Source organism: Haliaeetus albicilla, chromosome 15, assembly GCF_947461875.1.
Source record: "Haliaeetus albicilla chromosome 15, bHalAlb1.1, whole genome shotgun sequence".
NCBI lineage: Eukaryota > Metazoa > Chordata > Aves > Accipitriformes > Accipitridae > Haliaeetus > Haliaeetus albicilla.
Genome location: NC_091497.1, coordinates 32,806,505 through 32,832,072, shown reverse-complemented (window position 1 = coordinate 32,832,072; position 25,568 = coordinate 32,806,505). Strand labels below are relative to the sequence as shown.

At 40.8% G+C, this 25,568-nt stretch overlaps 1 protein-coding gene across 3 annotated transcripts; it reads left to right on the top strand.

Moving 5' to 3' along the window:
• The first annotated feature begins 11,878 nt into the window (after positions 1-11,878).
• ESD (esterase D) lies at positions 11,879-25,123 on the top strand. 3 transcript variants are annotated; one of them, XM_069802698.1, is made up of 10 exons: positions 11,896-12,017; positions 12,473-12,651; positions 12,936-13,011; positions 13,969-14,057; positions 15,804-15,902; positions 19,128-19,252; positions 20,240-20,359; positions 22,032-22,130; positions 23,622-23,789; positions 24,897-25,123. In XM_069802698.1, exons 3-10 carry the CDS (start codon positions 12,944-12,946, stop codon positions 24,975-24,977), a joined length of 849 nt encoding a protein of 282 aa, XP_069658799.1. In that variant the 5' UTR covers positions 11,896-12,017; positions 12,473-12,651; positions 12,936-12,943; the 3' UTR covers positions 24,978-25,123. The 3 variants fall into 3 exon arrangements, with proteins under 3 accessions (XP_069658800.1, XP_069658799.1, XP_069658798.1); XM_069802697.1 differs by having other exon boundaries at positions 12,473-12,663; XM_069802699.1 differs by lacking the exon at positions 12,473-12,651 and having other exon boundaries at positions 11,879-12,017.
• The last annotated feature ends 445 nt before the right edge of the window (positions 25,124-25,568 follow it).

Genomic DNA, 25,568 nt, shown 5'->3' with positions numbered 1-25,568 from the left:
GACTTGACAGCATTCCTTTAACTGACAGCTGGAGGTAACATAAAACTTATTTTTTTGCTTAGAAGCAGGGATATCTGACATTTTAATTTCGCGAGCACTCAGAGAGGTGGTTTTATTGAGTGATCAGCAGCTTTTGCCTAAGAAGCCTCTCGAAGCCAAGAATTCACAGCAGATAAAGACCAATATCTCCAGCTCTTTATGGACATCTTTGACAGTTTAGCAAGGCCTGATTCTGCCGCCTCGCACCAAAATGTTAACAGAATTTTGTGCGGTTTGCCTTAGTGAGGATGTCAGAGTCAGCGTCTGAATTTGTTCTACGCACCATGCCAGATCTGCGGGAGGTTGTTCATCAGTAGATAGCAATTAATAGAGTCATTATACTGCAGACAGATGACAAAGTTCAGCCATTTTAAACCAGAATTTATAGCACTGGGCCCACGCTTGGGATGAGCTCTACAGTTTAGTATGACCAGCTTCAGAGCAACACTTCCATCTTGCAAAAAAATGTGAGTGTTTTCATTATGCATCAGACTGGAATGGAAACGTCTGTAATTTTCCAGGCAAAAAAAAAGAAGACATTCACACAGACTAGCTCAGAGGTGAGGGCCTTCCCCTACCTTACAGGAAAAGCATGCTGAGGCAGCCTGTCACATCTGAATCCAAAAAACCCACTTTGTCTGAAAAAATGTTTTAATCCTCAATTTTTCATGTAGATTTAAAATTTATTATTGTTAAGGCTGCATCTGAAAAATGTCCAAAGACATGAAGCTCACCACGTATCTCCTAAGCTGGTGTGCATCCTTTATACACTTCAGGGTAAAAAATCCTATGTATCTATCCCATCCAGCCAACCATGCACTGTACTTATGTAATTATTGCCAGACGGTGAGATGCATTCTATTTTGAATACCTATATGTTTGCTTATGTAAATACATAGAGAAAAACGTTTGCTGTATTTTGTAATGTTAATGTAAAATGGTGTTCCAACGCTTTATTGTTTTGTCAGATCCCACTGCTAGTAAAGCAGATTAAAAGATTTAAATGCCATCAGTTGTTTTATAAACTGGAGGTTTGTCTTAAGTAGTTATTCTGGTTTGGTTTAATCTCTCCCATACATACTCACAGTACAATGTCTGCTGAAGGCTCAAGTCATTTTAAATAACTTGCTGGGCAAAGAGAAAGAGCGTGTTGCAGAATTTAACTGTCTCAGTAAACTGGTCCAAAATGAGCCATTGCAATCATTGTCTTCTTCTAAGGACAGACATTTTTCTACTGAAAAGATATACTCTGGATAAGTGCATATAGCTTAAAACATGTCAGTCTCAGGAACAATGTACTTGCAATAGTAATAAGCCAATTAAATTAATTTTACTAAGAAGTCGCACTATAAGATTAAAATTAATAAGCAGCATCAATAAATAGCACTGCACAGTTGCACAGACATCAGTAACACCTGAATCACAGAACCACAGTGCCATCTATTGGGAGTATTTCCTTTCACAAAGAGTATTAAAATAAGAAACCCAAATGGATTTTGTTTCCTTTTTGTTATCTCCATCTTAAAACCAAAATACATTTATTCCTCCAACTGATCTTATGGCATACACGCTCTTGTTTACAATTTCAATGCATATTAAAGTAGTACGGCTGTTAATAAGAAGTCCCCTCAAAACCTTGCTGTAATCTTACAGTTTCATCAAGCTTTATAACATATAGAGAAAAGCATACAAAGGCATATTTTTCAGAAGTTATCAAATGAAGGGAAACAGATCGTTTTAGCTACAAAAGGCACCATAGGGTGAAATGTGCCAGATAAGACCCCTGAATTGAAAATCCTCTGGGTTTTACCTCTAAAGTACCAGACTACTGTACATATGCTCCAGGGTATCACCATTTCTCATGTTCTTTGGAAAACTCCTTGCCAGATTTACCTTTTTTGACATACTTTGCACTGACCGTTGAAAGAGAATACATTTAGCTAATCCATCTGGCACTTCAACCCATAAAAGCAAAGACACTTGGAAAAGAAGTTATTTGGTCTTCAGATTTATAATATAATCTTCTGAGGACACTCCTTGAAATATAGTAAAAGGGTCTTTGGAAATTTTATATAACGCAGTGAAGTTCTTTGATATACCTGCAGCTTTGACATGTGACACCTGGTAAATAGCAACAGCAATTCAAAAGCCTCCTTGATTGAATCCTACTATGTTCGATGTAATTTAATCATAGACATACCCTGTTATCTCACCCCGAAAATAGTTCTAACAATGGTTCTGCAGACCCTAATTCATTGTGTCCAAAGTTATTTGACTGCACAAAAGCTTAACATTTTTCAGTCAGATTGAAATCTTCATTTTAGGACAAAGAAAAGCTGACAAACTCAATAGTTTTATTCAAATTCAGTGTCTCAGTTTGCCTGTTTAAAGTTACTCATATTCTTAGTGTTTGCAGGACATCAGTTCAGAGTAACTGCATCTAAATTGCTTGGATTATATCACTGCGTAACCGGTACAAAACCATGCAAAATAGGTGATGGCTATAGCTGTGTTAATATTTTAACTACCAAATTCCCATCAGAATGGAAAATTAAAAACTAATGCAAACAAAGGATTTTAGGTGGTTGTGGAGAAAAATTAGAGTTCGTCATGGCCAGACACTGTAATTTTTCAGTGGACTTGTTTGGGTTTTATCTAAATGTGCAAGGTAATATATTTTTAAATATGACTACTTTGCCACCCTGGGTGTGAACAGAGTGTGCAGAGAATCAGACCTCGGAACTTTCCTTAGGAGATCTTAATATATAAGCAGAAAAACTTACTTTAAAAAAAAAATAAAATCTGCAATCACACTGGGGATGCTTGGGAATGATCCTATGTCAGCAGTCATCCTTATGGTCATGTGTCAGAAGATTTACCTCAAATCAAATGGTCAGTAAAAAGATAATGAAACAAAAGAGAGAACCATACAGAGATTATGTTAAGGACATAAACCGACCTATGGATATATTCTCTGAAGGGAGTCAGCAGGTATATGCATCAACATGGTCCCTCAGCAAAGGCTCAAGAGAAACTAACCCCAAGTTAAAAGACAGAAGGTTCTTGCATGGTGAGAGAATCCCTGGAAGACAGGAAACAGGCAAGACAGAGTAATCAGTCTTCACCATGGATGCAGGACACCAGCGAGTCCTACAAGGGCCTCTCAAAAAAAAAATATATCAAAAGTGACAGCATGCGTAGTGGAGAACTGATTGCAAAGACCACATGATGATACTCTGTGATGGATCTGGAAATGGCAGGTGAAATTCAGAGTAGAAAAAGTAAGGTGATGCATTTTGGGGGAAAAAAATCAGCTCTAGCTTTACATATAGAATAATATGCTCTAAACTGACCATTACTACCTGGGAATGTAGTGTGTTACGGTACTATGAAAAAAATGATCAGCAGTAGTTAAAAAAGTATTTGAGGATTAACTGTAAAGGGTACAGAGAAGGGCAACAAGGACAATCAAAATTATAGGATGGTCTCCATACAGGTAAATATCTAAATAGGTTAGGACTCTTAAAAGATCGTGCTAATTCAGGAAGGCAAAGAGAGCTCTTTAACATAGAGATGACAGACATTTCTATCTGGAGAACTGAAGGGATCTCAGTGTGCTAGATGTTGGCAGGTGCTCTCTGGAGCTGCTTGTGCTCTTCCTTCTACCAGTTTCTGCTACACTTCATCTTCAAAACAGGGTGTCGGGCTGAATGGACCTTTGGTCTTCACAACTACAGCTGCTCTTCTATTAGATTTAAAATGAAAAAGTGATCGGTATATGAATTTAATTAAGAAATTTCCCATTTTTCTGTTCCTGCTCTTCCATAAATATTTCTGCAAGTGCATTTGCAATCAACCTAAAAATCTCAAGGAGTTAATTTGTAAAGTCTTAGGTCAAAATTCACTGCCAATACAAATATTAGTCTTTTCTGAGTTCACTGTTATCCTTCCTGTTATATGGTAAGTGTTCTATAGCAATAGAAAAGATTGCACATAGTCTGAAAATCCTTAAATACTTCTTCACTGCTCTCAGGAACCCAGTAATAAAAACTATGTTCATGCAACCACACAACTGCCACAGGAAATGGAAGCAAAGAAAACAGTAGTTAAAATGATGGTTGCTGTGTTTCCAAGCAAATTTACGACACACTTGTTTTGTAAAGTCTCTGCTGCTGAATAATGTGAAATGACAAAGATGTTTGGGTGATCCCTGTTTCTTTGCAGAAAAAGAAAAAGGGGTGTGTGTTGAAAAACTCATTTTTCATGGAATCATTTAGGCTGGGAACTGCTAGGGGTCTGCTAGTTAAGTGTCCAGGTCTAAGCCAGTTGACGCAGCTCCTAAAGGCAGTGGAGAAAGACAGGCAGCCTAAAATGAGTATTTAAGGCTAGTGGAAACAATCACCCTTTGGAATTGCCTACTGGAGAAAATCCCAGTCTTCAAATCACACTAGTATAAAACAGCTTCATTCACAACTGACAGCAGCTATAATGTAGTCATGTAACATTGCTTTTCAAAACTAAATACTTGGGGCTGATGGGGCTAAGACTAAGCCTGGAGATGTGGTACAGGGGATAAATTTCCCACCATACGAGGACTATTAACAGTCACATTTGGAGTCCTTGAGGGAGAACACAGACTATCTGCTGAATAGGTCTTCTGAGCAACAATTACCTGGGAGAAGGTGAAAAGACTGAACTGTGCCAATTGATCCGCCCGAGAAGCAGGTAGCTGATGAAAGAGGAGCACAGTGTGCCATTTTAAGTGAGGTTTCACCTTACAGACTTACATCTAAGGAAAAAAGGGGGGAAAGAGAAACATGTTAAACAGATTACTGCAGTCACTGTCAGACTACGTTAATATTTATTTATCCTTACAAGTCATTTGAAGAAAAGGCAATTACTGCTGGGACCTATTTGCTGATGGGCAACTGAGGTACAGTGAGATAAAATCAGCAAAAGAAGCCATTCAGTGAATCAGGAGCAGAACCCAGAACCTAAAAGACATGTCTGAGGGTCCCCTTCCTGTAAGCCTCTACTTCCCAGTGCTGAGGGAACAGAGATTTCCAGAGGACATCTGGGAATCTGCAGTTCTTATTGACACATGAAAAAAAAAATTCCTAGCAATGCAGTTGAGATTTGTGTCTTTGAAGCGAGTCAGGTCTACTTACTTTAAGTTTGAGGAACTAGCAAAAGTAGGAAGCAAAAGCAGTTTATAAAAGCACTTTCTGAGCTGAATTACAGCAGTCATGAGACCCTGAATAACCCAAAGAAAGACAGATTATCCCAAAGTTCCTCTCTGATACCTCCCATGAGAAAGAAATGGTAGTCATTTGGGAAGCAGCACTCAGGGGCCTGAAAATCAATCCAAGGCAGGATATCTGCTTCAGAAACTGGCTTCTGAAAGAAATGGAACTATTCAGGGTCAAATGAAGGTGGAAAATCTCAGGATTTAGAAGCAGACTAGTCCCACAGATACTCCAGCAAATTATTTTGAATTGCTGCATATAACTATGCATAAAGTCACGGATGAAGTTTCCACATAAGCAATACTCATCATGGCTGGACTCAGGAGATCTGTATCTCTGTTCTCCAAATGTGAAGTGCAGGAAATACTTTTTTTCTCCTTTTTGTCCTGCAGACAGTGAACTCTTCAAGTCAGAAGGTTTGCTTCAATAGGTTTTTGTACAGTGCTTTGCATTGTGGACCTGGTCACTGTCAACGGCAATAAGCTCTTTTTCTTTTTTTTTTTCAATGACCTGTATTATCAATAGTGCAGAATGGCATCTCCCTTCCTTACTGCAACTTAATTTTTTTTCTAAACTCGAAAGCATGTTTCTGTACTGAAGCCTATTCTTTTCACAAAGATCTATTATCCTTCTCTCTTTATCTCTGTTACTGCAGGGAATACAATAATCTGTTTTTTTCTTTTTTTTCCCAATATATCTCAGATTGCACTCCATCTCATCATCCAGGTCATTAATAAAGACACTAAACAGTCTTGTCCCTCGTATCGATCCCTAAGGGGTGTCATTCTGCCAGCTGGACTCCTTATTGCTGATCAATACCCTCTGAGCCCAGCTACCCAGCCAATTTTCCCCCACCTTATTGTTCACTAATCGAGCCCATATTTTGCCAATCTCACTAAAAGGAGACAAGGACACTACGAGAAGTTGGTGCAAAGCCCTTGTTAAAGCCAAGGTATACAACTTCCACTGCTCTTGCTTTGTCCATTGAGGCAGACTTATCAGAAGGCAATTAGACTGGTCAGGTGTGCTGTGCTCTTGGTAAATCCATGTTAGCTGTTCCCAATCACCTTCTCATTCTTTGTGTACCTGGAAATGGCTTCCAGGAGGATTTGTTCCATTTCTTTCCCAGGGATGGTGGTAAGGCTGGCCTGCCTTTAGTTTGCTTGATCCACCTTCTTCAAGGTGGCTGTCATATCTACGTTTTCCCAAACATCAAAAAGACCTTCTGGACTGTCCTGACCTTTTAAACATGACAGAAAATGGCCTTGCAATGACATTGGCCAGTTCTCTCAGCACCATCTAATGCATCCCCTCTGGTTGCATAGACTTGGGCATATCCACATGAATTAAGTGCTCTCACTGTCCTCTGTTCAGGCTAATACTTACCTGACAGGCCAACTTTATTGGTGAAAACTGAGACAAAAAAAGCACCACTGACTATCTCATTCTTTTCCATGTTCCTTGTCAGTAGCTTCCCTGCTCCACTGAGCAGTGGGCCCACATTCTCCTTAGCCTTCCTCTTGCTGTCAATGTACATAAAGAAACCTTTCTTGTTACCCTTCACATCACTTCGAGTTCCAGTCTCAGCTGAGCTTTGGCTTTCCCAACTCCATCCTTGCATGCTTTAGAGATGTTTCTAAATTCTCCCCAGGTAGCCCATCCCTGTTTCCACTTTCTGCAGGCTTCCTTTTTGCATTTGGCACACTCAGGAGTCTTTTCTTCATCCATGCTGGCCCGCACTGATTTTTCTGCAAAGTCAATGGACTCTTCTTGTCCTTTGAGGAGGTTGTCCTTGAAGATCAGCCAGCTCTCCTGGGCTATCCTTTGCCTGCCAGGGCAGTGTCCCATTGGATCCTGCCAATAACCACTACTTGCTCTCCTGAAATTCAGGGTTGTGACTCCATTTGTTTTGCTCACTTTTAGACACTAATTATAAGTAAATAATCACACATATTAGTTATAGATAACAGATTTAAACAGTCCTCACAAGAAGAGTTTATGATACACAACTTAAAGCTTCTTTCTGCTATTTTGATCCTAAATTTGACAAATGACTTCAAGTCTGTGGCCTGAATTGCACCCCAAGACCAAGAAAGAAAGTCCACTGTACTTGTATTACTTCAAGGCTCACGTAGGGATCAAGAAATCCTAGGAATGCCGGATGGTGTTGCTGATCATAACTTATTCCCTCAGACCTAAAGAAAAGCCTGTCTCCTGGGGAAAGACAACCATAAGCCTAAACAAATAGCATTTATGTCTCCACCTCTCCTTGGGGCTCCCGTTAATAAGGCAAGGCCCAATGTTCTACTAAATTATTTATTAGCTGAAATGGAATTTTAATTTGTGCTTTGGCGTTCTCTAAACCAGATCTTAACTATTACATTCCTGTCAGCCAATATCTTTCTTCAGCTGCAGTTATACTTCAAATTTTACACATGGTTATCTGAATTCAAAATACCAGCTTCAAAGGCTCAGTAAATCCAACACGAGGAATTTAAAACTGTATGTGGAAAAAATTCTCAAACAAGCAGACTCTTTGTAAATGCAAAATTAATCTGTACTAGAAAGAAATAGAAAGCAAAAGACATAATACAAATACTTGCAGTCAATTTAGTATACAAAAAGCAAGAGCGCTTCATTTTTAATTGTAAAGCATTAAGAGGAAAATACTTTCTGTCAGAATTATCAGACACATATACCTCACTGGATTTAGTATCAGTTGTAATGTGTGATTAATTTTGCATTTTTCTGAAATGATAAGAAGGTATTACTAATATTTCTTACTCACATTACTGTAATAATAGAAGCATGCTTGTTTTTTTTCCCTGGAAAAGTTTTCAGTGCTTTAACTGCTCCAGAGACAACGAATTTTTTTCAAAAAACACTAACTTTTTCTAATTTCTTATCACAGATGGCTTATTTCTGCAACTGCAAATCTTCTGCGTATGTATTTCCCGCAGTCCCGCTGCAAAGAGGATTCATGAACATGCCCAACCTCACAGCAGCTCAGAGCTACCGAGGCCATTCCAGATCACCAGCACAGTGCTGCAGAAACACCAATACGAGATATGGCCAAATTAAAGAGAAGCCAAGGGAGCTATGCTGATAATCAGAATGACAAAAGACAGCTGCTGATCTAGAAATTATCTCTGGCCACAGAAGAGATTGTGTAACTTGACCAAAAACAAATTCACAAAGCTGCTGAGGGAAACGTCTCCATTTGCTAATCTGTTTAATCAAATTAGGTTCTTATTACAGACTGGATATTTTTTCCTATAGAAGTAGAAAACTTGTAAGAACTCAAAAAGAGGAAACAGCTAGCATCGACACCGCTGTAACTTGCATTACAGTGCAAGCAAGACCAAAGGACAACACTGTTTCCCAAAAAGACCTATGGACTCAAATGACACACTAAGTCTCTAAAGAACAAAAAGGAAATAATGGAAGCAAGAAATGGACTAAAGGAGAAAAAAACTCAATGTAGGCAGATAAAATAAGTGAGCTTGTGTAGTCTCTAGCCTCTGCCATGGGTTTTGCTGTCTAAGAAGCACCTTGGGCAAGTTGCAGAGAAAGTAAAGAACTGCCTTGAAGGGACAGCAGTTAATGACATGACAAGTTGCACCCAGGTGAAATCTTGACAGTATGGAAGGAAAGAAAAGAAAATAAACTTTGGAAGATTTAACTTCCACCTAAGACAAAAAGTATGATAGATGGATGTGGTAAAGAAAGGGAAATAGAAAAATAAATCAATAACAATGAAGCGGCAGAAAATTTTCCTTTTCCCTGTGTAAAATTTCTCCCTTGAAAAGCTAAAGACTTGAAGCAGATTGGGTCAATACAGTCAGCATAAAATATACTGAGGGATAATACTGTTATATCAGCCGTACAAGTTGCTTGGAAATGACTGATAGCACGGTATAAGACATTTTAAGACAATTTAGACAAATATGACATTAGAATCATAAATGACTAAATTATGAACAGCTACCATAAAGAACACTGGAAAAGAATGACATACAAATAATCTTCTGGCAAAGTAGACAGTGAAGTGTGAATTCAGTGTTCTGAATAACCAAAGCGAAGATGAGATCACATACAAAAAATTGAGAAAAAATGACTGAAAAGCACTAGCGGCAGGTGGAATCCACAGCTATTAGGGAAAAGAGATTAGCAACTACCATCCTTAATTCAGACTACCGCAACAAAAACATTGGAAAAGTGCGTACGCAGATGCACGGCTGAGGGAATGACTGTACTTACTGAAAAGAAAATGGGAAAGGAGGAATTTGGTACTATAAGCTTAAGACATACAGGTTGCTTGTCTACAATGTGGAATTTTCTTACTGGAAGCTTGAGTGGGTTGAAGCTAACGGTATTTTTCCCCAAGTACAGAAAGGATGGTGAAAATGTGGTGAAAAGGCAAAACCCCTTCTGACAGAATACAAAGCCATTCTTACAGATGCCAAAAGAAATGCTAGGTAGATGATGCGAAATCGTATCTCACCACTAGATTAGATCAGCGGTAACGGGGTTGAAAGTACTGTCTGTGTAGGGGGAACACAGAGAAAGTATGTTGGAAAAGTAGGTTTTGTACTTGGAATACAACAATAAAGTAATACATAACGCAAGAGATATTCCAAACTGGCTACCTGTCATTCTTTTGTTTTATATCCTCATTTCTACTGGTTGCCCTACTGCACCATAAAAGGAGAAGCCATTTAATGAAGAAGGACAGGAAGCCCATTTCACATCTGTTTTTTTTACAGATAATCTGAAATGATATGCAGAATGATGCCAAAATGAATTCACTGGTGACAGCTGCAGGCACTGTCTCAAAGGATACAAAAATGGCATTAAGGTCGAAGAAGTGTGCATAACCAAAGACACTAAAAAGATCCGCACCACAGGGCAGAAGAGTCTGCACCAGCTTGGCTCCCTCTACCTTACACTGTCCTTAACACTCTTCTGGTGTGTTTTCCACTTCCCACATTCTTATACAGAACACACACTAGCTCTGTGCCATGAAAACAGCTCTCTGGAGGGCTCCGACACAGCTCTGACATTATTTACTTATGCCTTTACTTCAGACATTTTTGACTGAAAAGACATAAAAAATAATGCTTTTATCTTGATGTCATGGAGATGTAGGGAGGGCAGGTAAACTCGGCAGCAGGCTGCCAGTTGGATCCTTCTGAATGTGTCGCTCTGAAATGGGAGCAAACTAGACAGAGGTTATCTAAGGGACTTGGACAGGAAGACCAGGAACACATCAAAATCTTATCAGCATCAGTGCTGAGCTAGGCAGGTTTTCTACTGACAAGAGAGAAATAGCTAAAACCAATTGCAGATGTCATGGAAAATGAGATGTGCATAATGACGACTGACTATACAAGAGAGAAAACAGACTGGCTGAAGTTTAGATCAAATAACAAACTAACTGGGCAATATCTTGCTAGCGAGAGTAGGACTTTATGAGAGCTATAAAACGCACACAGATAGAGATGGAAGGAACAACCTGAAGAGTGTTTTGAGAAATACTAGTAAAGAAACACATTTTAATTCAATTAATGGCAAATTAAACCTGGCTTGCAAAAGAAAAACCAAGAGAAGAAAGTTTAAACAGCTCGGAGACAGACTATTTGTACTAGCTACATCCCAGTAGAGAGACAGGATAGGAATGCTGCTCTGGAAGGCAGGATGGGTGACCCAGGTCCAGAGTCCAGCAGCTGCAGTCCAAATGATCTGCTGGGGAAAAGTAGAAAGTAATTGGGGATTAAAATAGAATCTGAGATTAAAAATAGAAACAAATTATTGTTGCATTGGCAAAGTAACAGATGATCAGACTGTAAAATGTTACGGGCAAAAATAGTTACTGCTAATGCAGTACATGGTATGAGACTAAAAAGAGGGAGAGAGCTTTGCTGAGGACACTTTTAGCAACTGATGGGCATGCTTAACTGCAAATTAAAAAAACCCAAAATGCAGCAGGTGGGAAGAATTTGGGTTACAAATAAGATGAAAGCACTGCCAATTATCTTCTTTCCTTCATGAGCTTGCAAGCGAGGTGTCACGACAAAAACTACCTAAACTACAGTTTGGGTTTATTATGAAATTAGGAGTCCATCAGGCAGCAGCTGCTACAAATAATGCTGAAATACCGAGGAGGGGTAAAACACTTAAAATTTAATGATGCGGTGGTCCCAGTTCAGCCCGCTTCAGCAACTTTTTCACCCCCTTGAGGTCTTGGTGGCGGAGGGAAATCAATGCTAGCAGAAACACTTGCTGCTTTGAGTACTTCGCTGTTATCAGATCCTTTGGATTAGGTTTTTATTCGTTTCTTCATTTTACAGTTCAAGGTTTTTCTCCTTTAGAGCTGGGAAGGCACTGGGCCGCGACGCTGCCTCACTCAGCCGCCTCCCCTCAGGCCCTGGGCGGGAAGAAGCGCCTGAGGAGAAGGAGGAGGAGGAAGATGATGAGGAGGAAGACAGCAGCACCCCCCTGCCCCCCCGACACGGCAGACCCCGCCGGGGACGTCCATTTGAGCCCCGCCGAGGCGGCAGCCCAGCAGACAGGCACCGCGATGGCGGGCGGGAACCGGCCGCCTCAGGGCCCCGGGGGCGGGCCGGGGCGGCGGGCGGGGCGGCGGCAGGCCGCGCCGCTCCGAGGGCCGACCCAGCTCCTACTCCTTCTCCTCCCGCTCCGTCCGCCGCTCGGCCCCGCCGCTCCTCCGCGGTAAAGGGAGCGGGGGAAGGGGGTGCCGGGGGGTGGGCAGCTCGGGGCGGGGGAGCGCGGCGGCCCGGCCGGGGCCTCGCTGCGGGGAGAGCGGGGAGGCGGCAGGGCCGTGCGGGCCCTCGGGCCCGGCCGAGGGGCGGGTGTGGGGGGGGGATCGGTGCCTGCGGGTATATACTGCAGGGTGAACGTGGGGGTACAGGAGAGCGCTTCGGTGCAGCGGGCAGGGTTAATTGTGTGGAAATAATGGAAATGGGTGTCCCGAGCCGGGGCCCAGCGTGCTGCTCCGGCGGCCTCTGGCTTGGTGCTGGCGTGGGACGGGTGTAATGGGTTTCAACGTCGTCTTCTTCGGTGGGAGACGGTGAACGGGCCCTGAGGGCTCTCCGTGGTGCGTGGGTTTTCTTGCCCGGTGCGCCCTAGGAGAACGCCACAGGTAGGGTTACCTGGTTTCTCATCAGGTGTGCCAACCCTTCCCCTTTCAGCCGCCCGGTTGGCCTGACTGTCCGTCCAAACCACAGCGTCTGCGTTTGTGTCAACCTTCCCGAGTGTCCTTAGCAAGTCACAGGCAGCTCCAGGCTAGCTGCAGCACGTCAGATTTCCTGCTCGGTAGCAGCATCGGTAGACAAAGCGAGCTACAGTTAGTGCAGAGGTAAAGGTGAGAGCAGGTGTGGGTCTGTAGGAAAGCAGGAAGGCTTTCTCAGCTCTGCTCGCAAGAGTTCAGCTCCCTCACCCCTCCATTTCCATGGGGAAACAGAAAGTTAATGAAAGATCAGAAAGTGTTTGCAGGAGATCCTTTCTTCTAGAAACCTGTGATATTAAGCAAAGATGCTTTAAGTTATATTCAACTTTACTGTTCCCATAACTCACTGTAAGTCCAGGAATGTTTTATTTTCACATGTAACTTGCTCCTTTTTTTTGCAGTTAAAGCCATGGCACTGAAGCAAGTTTCCAGCAACAAATGCTTTGAGGGTTTCCAGAAGGTGTTTGAACATGACAGGTGAACACTACAAAATCAATCTAGATGTTTATGGGGCAGTGGATCCATGCTATCATTGCTGTCAGTGTTCTCAGTCTGCAGGAAAACAGTGTGTTCTCACTGATACCCGTATTTCAGTAAGGAATGCTGTCTGCTGCTGCTTTGGCTGTGTTCTTTTATTTCTGTGTTAATGTTTAACATGTCTAGTATACTTAGTGCTGCAGATCAGAGATGGGAAGCCAGTATTTCTACCTTTGAAAATGATGAATTTTCAATTTCTGAATTGCTTTGGGTTGTGCTGTTTGCAGCACAGAGAACCACCATGTGTACAAAGTTCCATTCACTCTACTGGATATGTAACTTCTATGCACTCTTAAAAAAAGGCTGTGAGCAGACAGACAGGAGGTGGATTCTTGTTTGATGAAGGTGAACAGAAAAACATAGGGGTTTTTTCACTTCTGATCCAAAGAAAAAAAAATCATTAGTTATGCATAGATAAGCTTTTATCGACTATTTTAGGCTCTAGTATTAATTGGGCAATCAGTTCGTCTGTAGACTTAGCAGATTGAAAACCTCTCTTGCTGAGGCATGCTGTGCAGTGCATGTTCTGCAAGTCATGTGGATGTGTTCTTCAGTAAAAATTACTTTCCAAGTAATTTTTCCAAGTTCAAGTTAAATATTGCTGGGGTCTGAAATTCAATTTTCAAACTTCCTGATTAGCAGCACTGCAAAAATGTGGCTTATTTGTAAGTCTCTGTTTTAAGTATATTCAGAACAAGGTAGGAAGGTTAGCTGTTGTCAATTCAGGAGGCTAAGGCTGAGTTTTAAAATTGCTTTTCACTTTATTTAACTTAGTTGTTATAATTCACTGACTAAATCTCTCTTTGAATGAAATGCATTGACTCAGCCTTCTTTTTTTAGTGTTAGTGACCTTGTTAATAAGTAGTGGTGATAACAAGGAGTATTTTATTAATACAGTGCGGAGCTAAAATGCAAAATGAAATTTGGAATCTACCTGCCTCCAAAAGCAGAAACCGGGAAGTGTCCTGTGCTGTATTGGCTCTCGGGTAAGTAACATAAATTGTATAATCTTAAGCATGTTTAAGCTACTGTGCTACAGTTACTGAAAACCTGATGTAGAAGTACTACAGTGGCAGCTCTTGCATTCTACAAAAGATCGTCTTCTGGAAAACGTGTTTACTTTGAGTGTATTGTGATAAAGTCAGATGCAGCTGGCCACAGGGCGCAGCCTATCAGATTGTGTTCTAAAATGCTCAGTGTTCAAAACGTTCTACCCTTTCGTTCTAAAATGGACATCCTTTTTGTCCTAAAACATACATATTTAAAGGTTCTCCTGAAAGGGAGATGCCTCCTGCTTCCCTTTGTCTATGACAGACAGCTTCAGCTAACAGCATGGGGGGCAAAATCCAGCCCATGGGAGCCAGAAAATTTCTTGTCTGGACCCCACCTTATTCTGAGCGCTATTTTGCAGGGAGCAACTGGTGAACTTGGGAAGGGAGGTGCTGTTAGCTGCCTCCGCACGAGCACAGCTAGAGTGAGGTAACCCTGGGGGATCAGAAAGGGCCAGGGGCTGAAGAGGGTTGTGTGGCAGGAGTGAAGTCCACAGCATTGTTTCTTCATCTCTCCAGCTCCTCTGGTGTCCTATCCTGCTGCTGTCTTGCTGGATGTAAGGCAAGCTGGGATGAGACTGGATGGATAAACATATGTTCCCAGTTATCCTGGCTTTAGTCCTCCACCCTATTCTTGTTGTCTCCCACGGAGCTGGGACTTGCACCAGAAGTGCCTAAGTAATGTTAAGGCATTGCTTTCAAAATGGTCAGATTTATGTTGTTGATGGCTCCAGGATTAATTAATTACATCTTTTTTTTTTCTCTATTACTCAAAATGAAAAGCAGAAGCTCTGTCTTTTCTGTAATTTTAGGAGCTGCTTTATTGAGACTTGTGGTTAGAAAGTTGGAGAATTGACTGGTAGCGTGGAGACTATATTCCTTGTATGTACTTGTTTCACAAAATAGCTAGTAGGTCTGATTTGTAGAATGACAGTGGACTGGGTAAAAATGTTTACCCTTGAAGTTGGAAGCATCAAAATTGTCTGAAGAGCTCAGAGTCATGCAGCACATTTATTTTTTTACTCTAAACCATGCTGTCTTGGCTAGTATATTAGTCAAATTAGGTTATTTGCAACTTTTTTCCTCAAAGAAAAATAGAACCCTTAACCCCTCTCAAATAGCACAGTGAAGAAAAATTGAAATATCTGCGTGCAGTATTATTTATTTGTAATTGGACCTCAGTTGGGCCTGTTGCAGTACAAAAGGCAAGATCTGTGGGTTTTGGAGCAAGAGTGCTTATGGGCCTTTATCCTGTCTAAAGGATATAGGGTTTGTCAGACCACATGTATAATTCTGTAATGCAAACAGCTGAAATGGTGGTAGAGAGAAAAATATAGTTGCAGGGTTAGATGTCGGAAGTTAACAATGTTAACCTTATCAGCAGTGTCTGTAGTCTGTGGATTTAAATACATGGTACTTGAGGAAACTGTATATGCCACAGGAGTAAGCACTTGGGGGGTACAGAGTACACATAGACCTGTTTTTGATCAAATGTTGGTGTGACTAGATGTGAAAATGCAACTGTGTCAGTTTCTGTGGATTATTAAGCATTGTTGAACCTAGTGAAAAGACTTCTCTGTGTTTATGGAGAAAGGAATCCCTCTTGTTTTTCAAAACCTTTTCTGCCAAAATATTTGATATGCTGTGAGCAATGTGTAACCAATGATATTTTTATTTCTCTAGGGTTAACTTGCACGGAACAGAATTTTATAACGAAAGCTGGTTTTCATCAAGCTGCAGCTGAACATGGCCTTATTGTAGTCGCACCAGACACAAGCCCACGTAAGTTTTAAGAAGAAGTGTTGTAACAGTTGTGACACTGAAGTACGCAGTCTTTATCCTCAAAGAATGGAGTGCTGCAGTTTGCTGCAAAGTGTGTTGCCCACCTGAAACAGCATATGACTTCACCTCCATATCTTGCATTGTTTGCTAGATTATATTGTGTGTATTTGTAATAACATGGTAGTGAAGGTTTGACACTTGAAACTTTTATTGTCATGGCACTAAAACTAGAACAAAGGGGTCATTGAGTTCAGCACAAAAGAGGAGACAGAAGAAAAGGAAAACAGGAGGCATGTTATCAGAGACACTTGCCTGCACTTTGTGGCTTGCTGTGACTTTAAAAAATCTGCAGAATTGTGTTGTCACACAAAGATGTAATGTTTATTCTTTACTGTATTCTGTCTTCTAAAGCCAATTAAATACATGTCTTCAGAGCACTCAAATATTTAGAAAAGCAAACCAGAAACCCTTGCCCCCTGCAGCTGCAATAGGCTACTGATGAATGGCTTTTTTAAAGGATGTGCTGTTATTTGTATAAGGCCGAGCTTATGTGTGGTATGGGAAACCTGAAAATGGTGCATCTGCAGTTATGGAAATACAGTCTTCTGGGGATTCAATATATTATGTTTAGTATTTGCTGGATTCTGCTAAAGTCTCACGAGTGCTGTATATAAAAGTGGCAGTCTTCTATTTCTGAAGCTTTGGTGGGTCAAATCTGAACACAGGTAACACGGGAAGGAAGTGATGTTCTTTCCAGAAAATATTTTTCACATCTAGCTTCTGAAGTTGTCAGGTCAAAGAACAGAAATGCATGTTTCTAATGGAGAAGGAGGACAGAAGAGCAAGACTTGTGTATTAATGAACTTTACACTTCATTGTTGCTATTTGTTGCAGACTAGAGATGGGCAAGTAGCTTTTGTGTTATTCACGTTGGGTAATTATACTGGGACTTGTTTTTAGTGTTGTCTGTGTAAGTTGTCCCTATCAATGTGTAACTGAATTTGTATAGTTCATTGCTTTGTCTGTTTTCTTTTAAAACCCTCTTTACAGCTTCTCTTTTGCTTTTTAGTCTAATAACTGATGAGGATTGCTCTGCTATTTAGATGAATTTCAGTATGTGTTTTATATTATACTCTTAGATTTTATGTCAGAGACCCCAAGTGTTCTTAAATCTCTTTGAGCTGTCTGGAGAAATAAGTGAAGAGCAGTTCAAATGTAATCACAAAGTAAGAGATCTGAGCATAGGTAGTGAAAACGCTTATATGTGCTTTTTAACTGTTGTCATGATTTAACCCCAACCAGCAACTAAGCACCACACAGCTGCTTGCTTACTCCCCCCTGCCAGTAGGATGGGGGAGAGAATTGGGGGGGGGGGGGGGGGGGGGAGTAAAACTCGTGAGTTGAGATAAAGACAGTTTGATAGGACAGAAAAGGAAGGGAAAATACTACTACTACTAAGAGAATATACAAAACAAGTGATGTGTGATACAGTTGCTGACTGATGCCCAGCCAATCCCTGAGCCAGCCGCCCCCCCCCCCCCCCCCAGTTAACATACTGGACATGACATCACATGGTATGGAATACCCCTTTGACCAGTTTGGGTCACTGCCCTGGCTGTGTCCCCTCCCAACTTCTTGTGTACTCCCAGCCTCTGCTGGCAGGGCAGTATGAAAAGCTGTAAAGTCCTTGACTTAGTATAAACACCGCTTAGCAACAACTAAACCATCAGTGTGTTATCAACATTGTTTTCATCCTAAATCCAAAACACAGCACTATACCAGCTACTAGAAAGAAAATTAACTTTATTCCAGCCCAAACCAGGACAACTGTGCATTTATGAGAATTACCTTCCAGGAGCTAGGACATGTGTCTGCATGGGGAGAAAGACTGCATGAAAACATGAGATACCTGTCATTACAGGCCCTCTGTCAGGCCCTGATAGACTTTACTTTTCCTCCTTCATAGGGGTTTGCTTTTCCAGACAGGTGTGCTGAGCAGTATTTTGCAGGCTCCTTTTCAAATTTCTTTTTTCAAGGCTTCCCTTAAGTTTCTTGTAGCAGAATCAGTGTTGCCTTCACTGCCTGGCAGGACTTACAGAGTTTTTGTCTGTCTCTGAGGGACTGAAGATAGAATTTTTATATCCAACATGTTGTGTAAGCACCCCCAGTCCCTGTGCCTGCTGGACTGTTAAGTTACAAAATCACTCGGTGTTGAAGGGCACGTCACTGGAGCAAACTCAACTTTGATCCTTGTGAAAATCTGATTTCACACTGTGACAGGGTGGCAGGTATCTCTGCACAAATTGTCAAGGACTGTCAAATTACACATGGGTTTGCGGTGTAATCTGACAGTGGTGAAAGCCCATGTAATTTTGGATTGCAGAAACTAAGAATGCTTTGGAGAAAGGGAAGCCATTATTTCCTGTCACATATATCTTGAAATGTTACATTCTGTTCTGCAAACCAGGCTGGTAAATCACAGGCTAATCAAAGGGAGAGTAAGAGAGGGCTGGATGGGATGTATTGACTTTCAAGGAGACATCTGCAAATTTAGTTTGGAAGTGTAGCCTTGGAAAAGAAGATACAGCCCTGCAGTTATTCAAAGAAGAAATTACTTAAGTTTTATGGGGAGTTAAAGGTGGGAGCAATGAAATGAATTGCAGAAAAGGTAGAGTTATATACTTAAAAAATGATAGGAACAGTAAGTGTTATTATGCTGTTGAATCTTAAAGGGAGGTGTAGCAGACATTATTTGAAGCACATAAACTGGTCTGGATGCACCACTGGGTGATATATGGTTCTGTCCTTTTTTCTGCAGTTTCTGTTTCTCATGTAGTTTCTTGTACGCAGCAGGATGAGGTCTAATAACAGAAATAAGCTGATAGCACTAATTAAAAAGTGCCTGGGTAAATTGGATGAAGCTTTACAGAATTAGTTTAGGAGAGATCTGTATATTATGTTTATTTATGAAAGGATACTGAAACAAGTTAGAAGCTGGATACATCTATAGGTAATACTTAAGTGGCATTTTGAAAGCATTGTTGAAGTAACACTTGAAAACACTGTACTAATGAATGAAAATCTGAATTGTTGTATAGTTGGAGGGGTAGAGACATGTTGGTTGAGAAACTCATGTCCTGAGTCTCTGATTTGTATGGCAGGTTCTCCAATTCTGAACATCTAGTAAAGGAAAGACAGTAACTATAGAAAGAATTTTCATGGTAGGTGGCTGCAATATTGAAGGAGAAGATGAAAGCTGGGATTTTGGCACCGGTGCTGGTTTTTATGTGGATGCAACTGAAGATCCTTGGAAAACAAACTATAGGATGTATTCTTACATAAAGGATGAGGTAACTTTGCTGCTTGGTTCTCCTGGTGGTGTTGGGTAAGATAAGGGGTGCGGTTCAGTCGTGCGCTTTGTTCCTAGCACCAAAGCTTGCTTAAGGTGATCTTGATAGCCTATGGATGGTTTGTCATTTTCTTGCTTTCCTCTTTTATGAAAATAATTTATTATTTCTTTTTTAATCTTTGATTATTTCAGTGATTGGATTTATCCAGGTGTAAGGCCTTTCCTCACCAAACAGATATCGTTGTAGAACTGAGGAGGGGGAGAACTGCAGCAGACAGATGATAACACCTGGCAGGGCTTGAGCAGGAACTCCTTGAGGCTGCTTTCCTGCCGGAGATGCCACAGAGTTGGCCTACACTTCTGATCTCCATTTTGCTCTTGCTAAATCTCTGCTCTGCTGCTTTGGGAACAACCCACTGCATTTCACTGCACCAGTACTTCAGTTGTATTGATCGTTTAGACTGTATTCACGTCTGTCTTGGGAGGGTGGGGGGGTGTGTGGTGGGTTTTTTGTTTTGTTTTTTTTTCCCTTAACTTGGTGTAAAAGGAGATCCTTGAGATATGTATTGGAAAGGTGAGTGTCCAGTTTACTCTGCATGCAGTTTGTGTGATCTGGATTAAAACTAAAGTTGATGGGAATATGGGGAGCAAATAATCTCCTGAGAAAAATTTGCCATTCTGGTCACTTACAGGAGCACATACATATTTATGTATCCATTGAAATAAAACTTACATTACAGGGTTATGATAGATTTCTGTAGAGATACTTTGAGTTACTTATTATCAGATTAATTCTTTCCTTTTGATTTTACAGTCCTGTTCAGATTGCTTTCAGGCCATGATCACAGATGTCAGGCTAGAACCAAAGATGTGCCTTTGGTTTCAGTGGCTTCCTGGCATTAAAACACATTAGTTATTTGTGTGCTTTTTTTTCCTAAACATACTCAAGTTGCTTTAACATTTTTATTCCACTGTTGTTCCTTTACAGCTGCCTAAACTAATAAATGCCAATTTTCCAACTGATCCTGAACGGATGTCTATTTTTGGGCATTCCATGGGAGGTCATGGAGCTCTTATTCTTGCTCTGAAGAATCCTGGAAAGTACAAAGTAAGATATTATACAGCTTATATGAGGTATACTAAGGCTTATACAGATTTCTATAGAAGTGAAGAAAGAAACCATAATAACCAAGTTCTGTTATAGCATTAAATGTATAAATAGTTTTAGTTGTAGCAGCTCATTGATCCCTAGTATTAGAATATGGGAAGTTGCCAGAAACACCACTCTGGAATGTGAGTATCAGTGAAATAAAAAAATCTACAAATTTTAAAAGTTAAGAAAAGTTCTGTTTCTTTTGCATGATGCTACACCTCTTCCAAATGAATTGTTAGTTACACTTAAATGTAAACAGGCTCCTTCTAGCTCTGGAGTTAACTCATGCTGCCAATATTGTCTAGAAATCTGGTTGTGTGATTTGCTATATCTCTTCAAATCTTGTCTTGTTCGTTTTGGAGCTTTCATTACCAACAAACCTTTTTGCCACCTTTATATGTGTGTTTGCTTAGAATTTACAACAGGGTAGTAAACCCCAGCTGATAGCAGGTGTAACTGTAAGTACCTGAACTGCACACAGAATAGTATCTGGGGGATATTCCCCACCTCTTGCCCCCCAGCCCCTGAGATTTGCTTGTCAGCTTTCCTAAAGATTGATTTTTTTGCAGTATTCAAGGTATCTCGAGTTGTGTTCATTTGTATTCTGCTTGAGCCTAAATCAAACATGCTGCTACTGATTTGCCTTTCCTTTATACTCGTGAGGGTTGAGAAAAATTTTGTTCTTCTCTTTGGAGACATGCTTATGTAAAATGGATTTCTGGGGGAGAATCAGGCATTGGTGTTTGAGAGATGAGGGGCTCTGCCTTTGTGGATCAGTCCTTTCATGGGCTGTCCTGACCCTGCACTTTGTGGTCAGCTGCTGCAAAAATGCAACTGTGTTTTTGAAAATAGCAGAACATTTGCTCAGTGTCATTAGCTTGGTGTTAAGAGTAGAATGTAAGATGAAGCTTTATTTTTATCTCTCCTTTTTATCTTTTGGAGCCAGTAGTTCAGAAATTTCCATTTTTGCTGTTGGCACTTAACTGTGAATTGTATCATCTAAAAGAGTTAAATGTTAAATTGCAAATACCAAAATCCAGGAGAACTGGCAGTGGCTCAGGTGGTTTGTTGCTATTTTTTGTAAGACATAAAAGTGGAAATATTGATGTCCCAGGGCCAAATCGAAAAGAAGAACATAAGAATAGGGATTGGACTTCTGATATCAGTACCTGGAGTTGTGATCTGAAATGTGCTTTTCTTGACCCCTAATCCTGGAGGTACCTAAATTCATGAGACACTGTTGCATGCTTAGACTGGCTCTGCCAGAATCCAGTTGGAGGTGAAATGGTCCCACATTCTGACCATGCTGACCCAGCAGTGGACTTGAGATCCTTCTCTGTTGATTAAAGGAATTCGAGCCAACATCTTCCAACAAGGAGAGGAATGGGGCATCTAGCCCTGCCTTTTGAAGCTTGGCTGATGTGCAAAAAGGAAAGCAAAACTGTGGCGCTAGGAAGAAGAAATAAGAGGGAAGTAGGATAATGGTTAGGGCACCTCAGAGGGTTGGTGGGGGAGTCCTGGGTTCTGGCAGTAACCTCAGTTTTTGAAAAGGCTTTTATTTTTGCTTATTAGTTAGCAGAAATCACTTCTTAATTCATACTTTTTTTCGTGCTTTCTTTCTCAACAGTCTGTGTCGGCATTTGCTCCTATCTGCAACCCTATTCAGTGTGAGTGGGGGAAGAAAGCCCTTGGTGGATATCTGGGATCAGATGTAAGCAAATGGGAGGTACGTGTTGCAACTTGTAGTCCTTTAATAGCACATGAATGAGCAATCTGTAGGTGTATCACAGCAGGGGTCTGGAACAAAACTCTGGGGTGCCCCTGAGCTGGTACTGTTGTTTTACTACACCCCTAAGCGTGGATAAGCACTGTATGTTTCTGGTGGGTATGACTTGCTGTTGCCTGATGGTGCTTGTAACAAGTGTAATGAGGTAGAAGGCTCTCATCAAATTGCCTAAATTCCTCCCTGTTTTATGAAGATCTTAAAATCTCGGCTAAGAAGAATTATGAGCAGTCTGAGACTTTCTCTGCTGCATGGAAGCAGTGAGCAGTTTAAAAGAGAGTTAGGCTATGGCTTGTTTCTCAAAAACTCAGTTCTCAATATACAGAACAGCTGGTTTTTGTAGTAGCCTGAAAAGAGAGACTGCTACAAACTTATCAGAGACTGATGAGCCTCATGGCATCTGCAGGGCCAGCCTCTTGGAGGCAGCTAGCAGAAGAGCCCATTGGAAATCGGCATCCCGTAGAACAGGATTAAACCAGACAAAGTTAGGTTTTAGCTCCAGGGCCTTAATTTTGAAATATAAGTAGTTGTATGTGAATGGCTAAGATAAGATACAAACATTTTTGTATGCGTGTTGCTGCATTATTTGAGCAGCACTTCAGTATTTTTAATCTCAGCATAAACATTGCACTGTCTCCCTAGAATTAAGTTAGAAGGGATCATTGTGACCAGGTACTCTGGTCTCCTTGTAAATAAACACAAGCTGCAGTTAAATCCCGTGTAAATTGGATTAAAGTATCTCTTAGGAAGACATCCAGGGCAGATTAAAACATTACAGGAATGGAGAGCACTAGCTGCTTTCACAGTTATTAATAGTTTGTATATTTAAAAATCACCAGTTAAACTTGCTTACATTTAATACAATTAATTTATTTTGCAAAAAGAAAGTTTTCTGGCCCCTTAACTTGTTTTGGATCTCTTCTGCAAACCCAGTCCAGCAGATCAACAGCAGGCATCAGGAATAGACTTAGACCTGCCTTTGCACAGATACACAACCTCTGATTCCCATATTTCTGCTTAAAATTGCCACGTGTTACACTGGTGTTTTGACCTTTAGCTGCCAAAATAGTTACATCAAGATACCAAGTTATTTTGGCAGTATCTAGTTTATGTACAAGCATGTGAATTGGTACTAGATTAAATTGCTGTTCTTGATTCTGTATGAATTTAGCCCTCGGCTGGACATTGTGTTTGTTCTGGAAATGATGTCAAACTGCCAGCTTGGTAATTACTTGGATCATCCCACTTTCCCTTTTTAAAACATGGGTATTACTTTTCAGTTGTCTGGAATTTCCCCAGTTTTTTGCTTTTCTAATGTGCAATTTGGTGTCCTGATCAGTATCACTCTATATATGCCATTCTTTTCTTGCAGCCAGCAAATTTGACCCAGTCTAACCTATGTAACTGAATGTCATTTCTCTTTTATTCCTGCAGGCATACGATGCTACACAACTTGTGAAGTCCTATCCAAACTCTCACCTGGACATACTGATTGATCAAGGCAAAGACGACCAGTTTCTATCCGCAGGCCAGTTACTGCCTGATAACTTCATTGCTGCCTGCACAGAGCAGAAAATCCCAGTTGTCTTTAGGCTGCAGCAGGCAAGTTGCTTCTGCAGTCCGTGATTGTTGGGTTGTTGCTTTGTGATTTTTTTTTTTGGGTCTGCGTGGCAGGTAGTAAAGAGATTGTCTCTTCATGGGGTATGCTTTCACTTTACCTGTGAGTCTGTCCCTGGCCAAGTGAGGAAGAGGGTGAGAAGTGATATTTTCCTTAGTATCAGCTATTGAGGTGTGCAGTATCTATCAGATTCAGCTGCATTTCACCACTAGGTGGGGGTCATGATTTTAGTTTCAACAAGCTGATGAGTTGATGGTAACTCAAGCTGCCAGTGGTTGGCTGAAGAAGCAGCATTAATGATTTTTAACAAGTATCACAGTCACTGTACAAGCAAAGTGACAGATGTCCTTTTGCTGGATTCCTTATCTGTACTGTGGGTATTGTGTTTAGCATAAAACTGTGATTTAGTTTGCGTGTGTTTGTGTAAATCAGGAAAGGTTTGGAACTACTTAAAACCTTAGATTCATTTAAAGACCCAGGTGGATGGATTGCTCTTTCCTCTAGTGCAGTGACCCAGAACAGTCCTGTCCTGAGAGCATTGAGTCTTTTCAAGTGACTGACAACTTCAAGCCAGACCCAGTGAGGGGCCCAGCTGTGGCGAATGAGGGATTGTCCTCCCTGATTTATCATAAGCCCTGCACCAAAAGATACAGTTAGTGCTGACAAAGTGGAGTATTTAAGAGGCTTACATGTCATTTTAGTGTAGTGCTGGAGCAGTAATTCAGACCTGGGCTGTCTTCTCCTTATACCTTATGTTTTACCTGTCAGATAATGCAGTGAGGGGAACTGTTCTCTCGGATTGCATCTTGTTCTGCAGCTGACAGTTGCTGTTACCTGTCTGTAATTTACATGCCCAGATTAGGGCAGATTAAAGTACTTTCTTTTCGTTTAGCTTCCTAGTGTTCATATATACTTACCCTGTTAGTTAGGTATCCTTTACAATTTTTATATAAAATACAGATATTTTTGATTTCTTAAAGCAGATCAAACCAGAAGAATCATTACCTTTCCTAGAAGAGAGCTTAGCATGATTGCTTTATCATGAACTATAGGCTTTTGCTGATTTCCTTGTTGTTGTTGTTCTTTTCTAGGGTTATGATCACAGCTATTTTTTTATTGCTACATTTATTAATGACCACATCAAACACCATGCAAAATACCTCAATGCTTGAACCATTTGGATGCAAGCGTCATCTGTCCAATATGAATCAAGGGATAGAGGTGAACTAAACAAAAAATTATTTGCTGACATAGTGTCTGTAAAATGGAGCTCTTCTCACTGTACTGCTAAGAAAAATAAAAGTCCCACTTAATTTGATATGTGTGCTTTAGAGTAAGTATTTTGGATGTTCTTGTATGCTTCAAAAAGTCTCTCGACACTGTGAAGGTGCCTGCTGCATTCTAGGTCAAAATGCAAATGAGCAGATGAGTGAGTTTCAGATTATGAATATGGGTATGTACTTGGCACCTCAAGATGGTTTCTAGTGCAACTACGCAGACACTATGAGTAACAACAGCATGCCTCTTCAGCTAATTAAATACCAGGGTCCACTTTGTCACTTAATGCTGAAGGAAGTTGTTAGTGGCACAACCAATCAAGCTACTTAATATCTGAAGTAGTTGGTGTGTTTTTTCCTTGGCCTGTCTAAATACATTCCAAGGACAAAGTCTGTTGGAGAATACAGACAGAAGTTTGCTGTGCAGAGTGGTTTACTGTGTGTTATTAACATCAAAAAAGTAATGATCTGAGGAGTATTTAATGG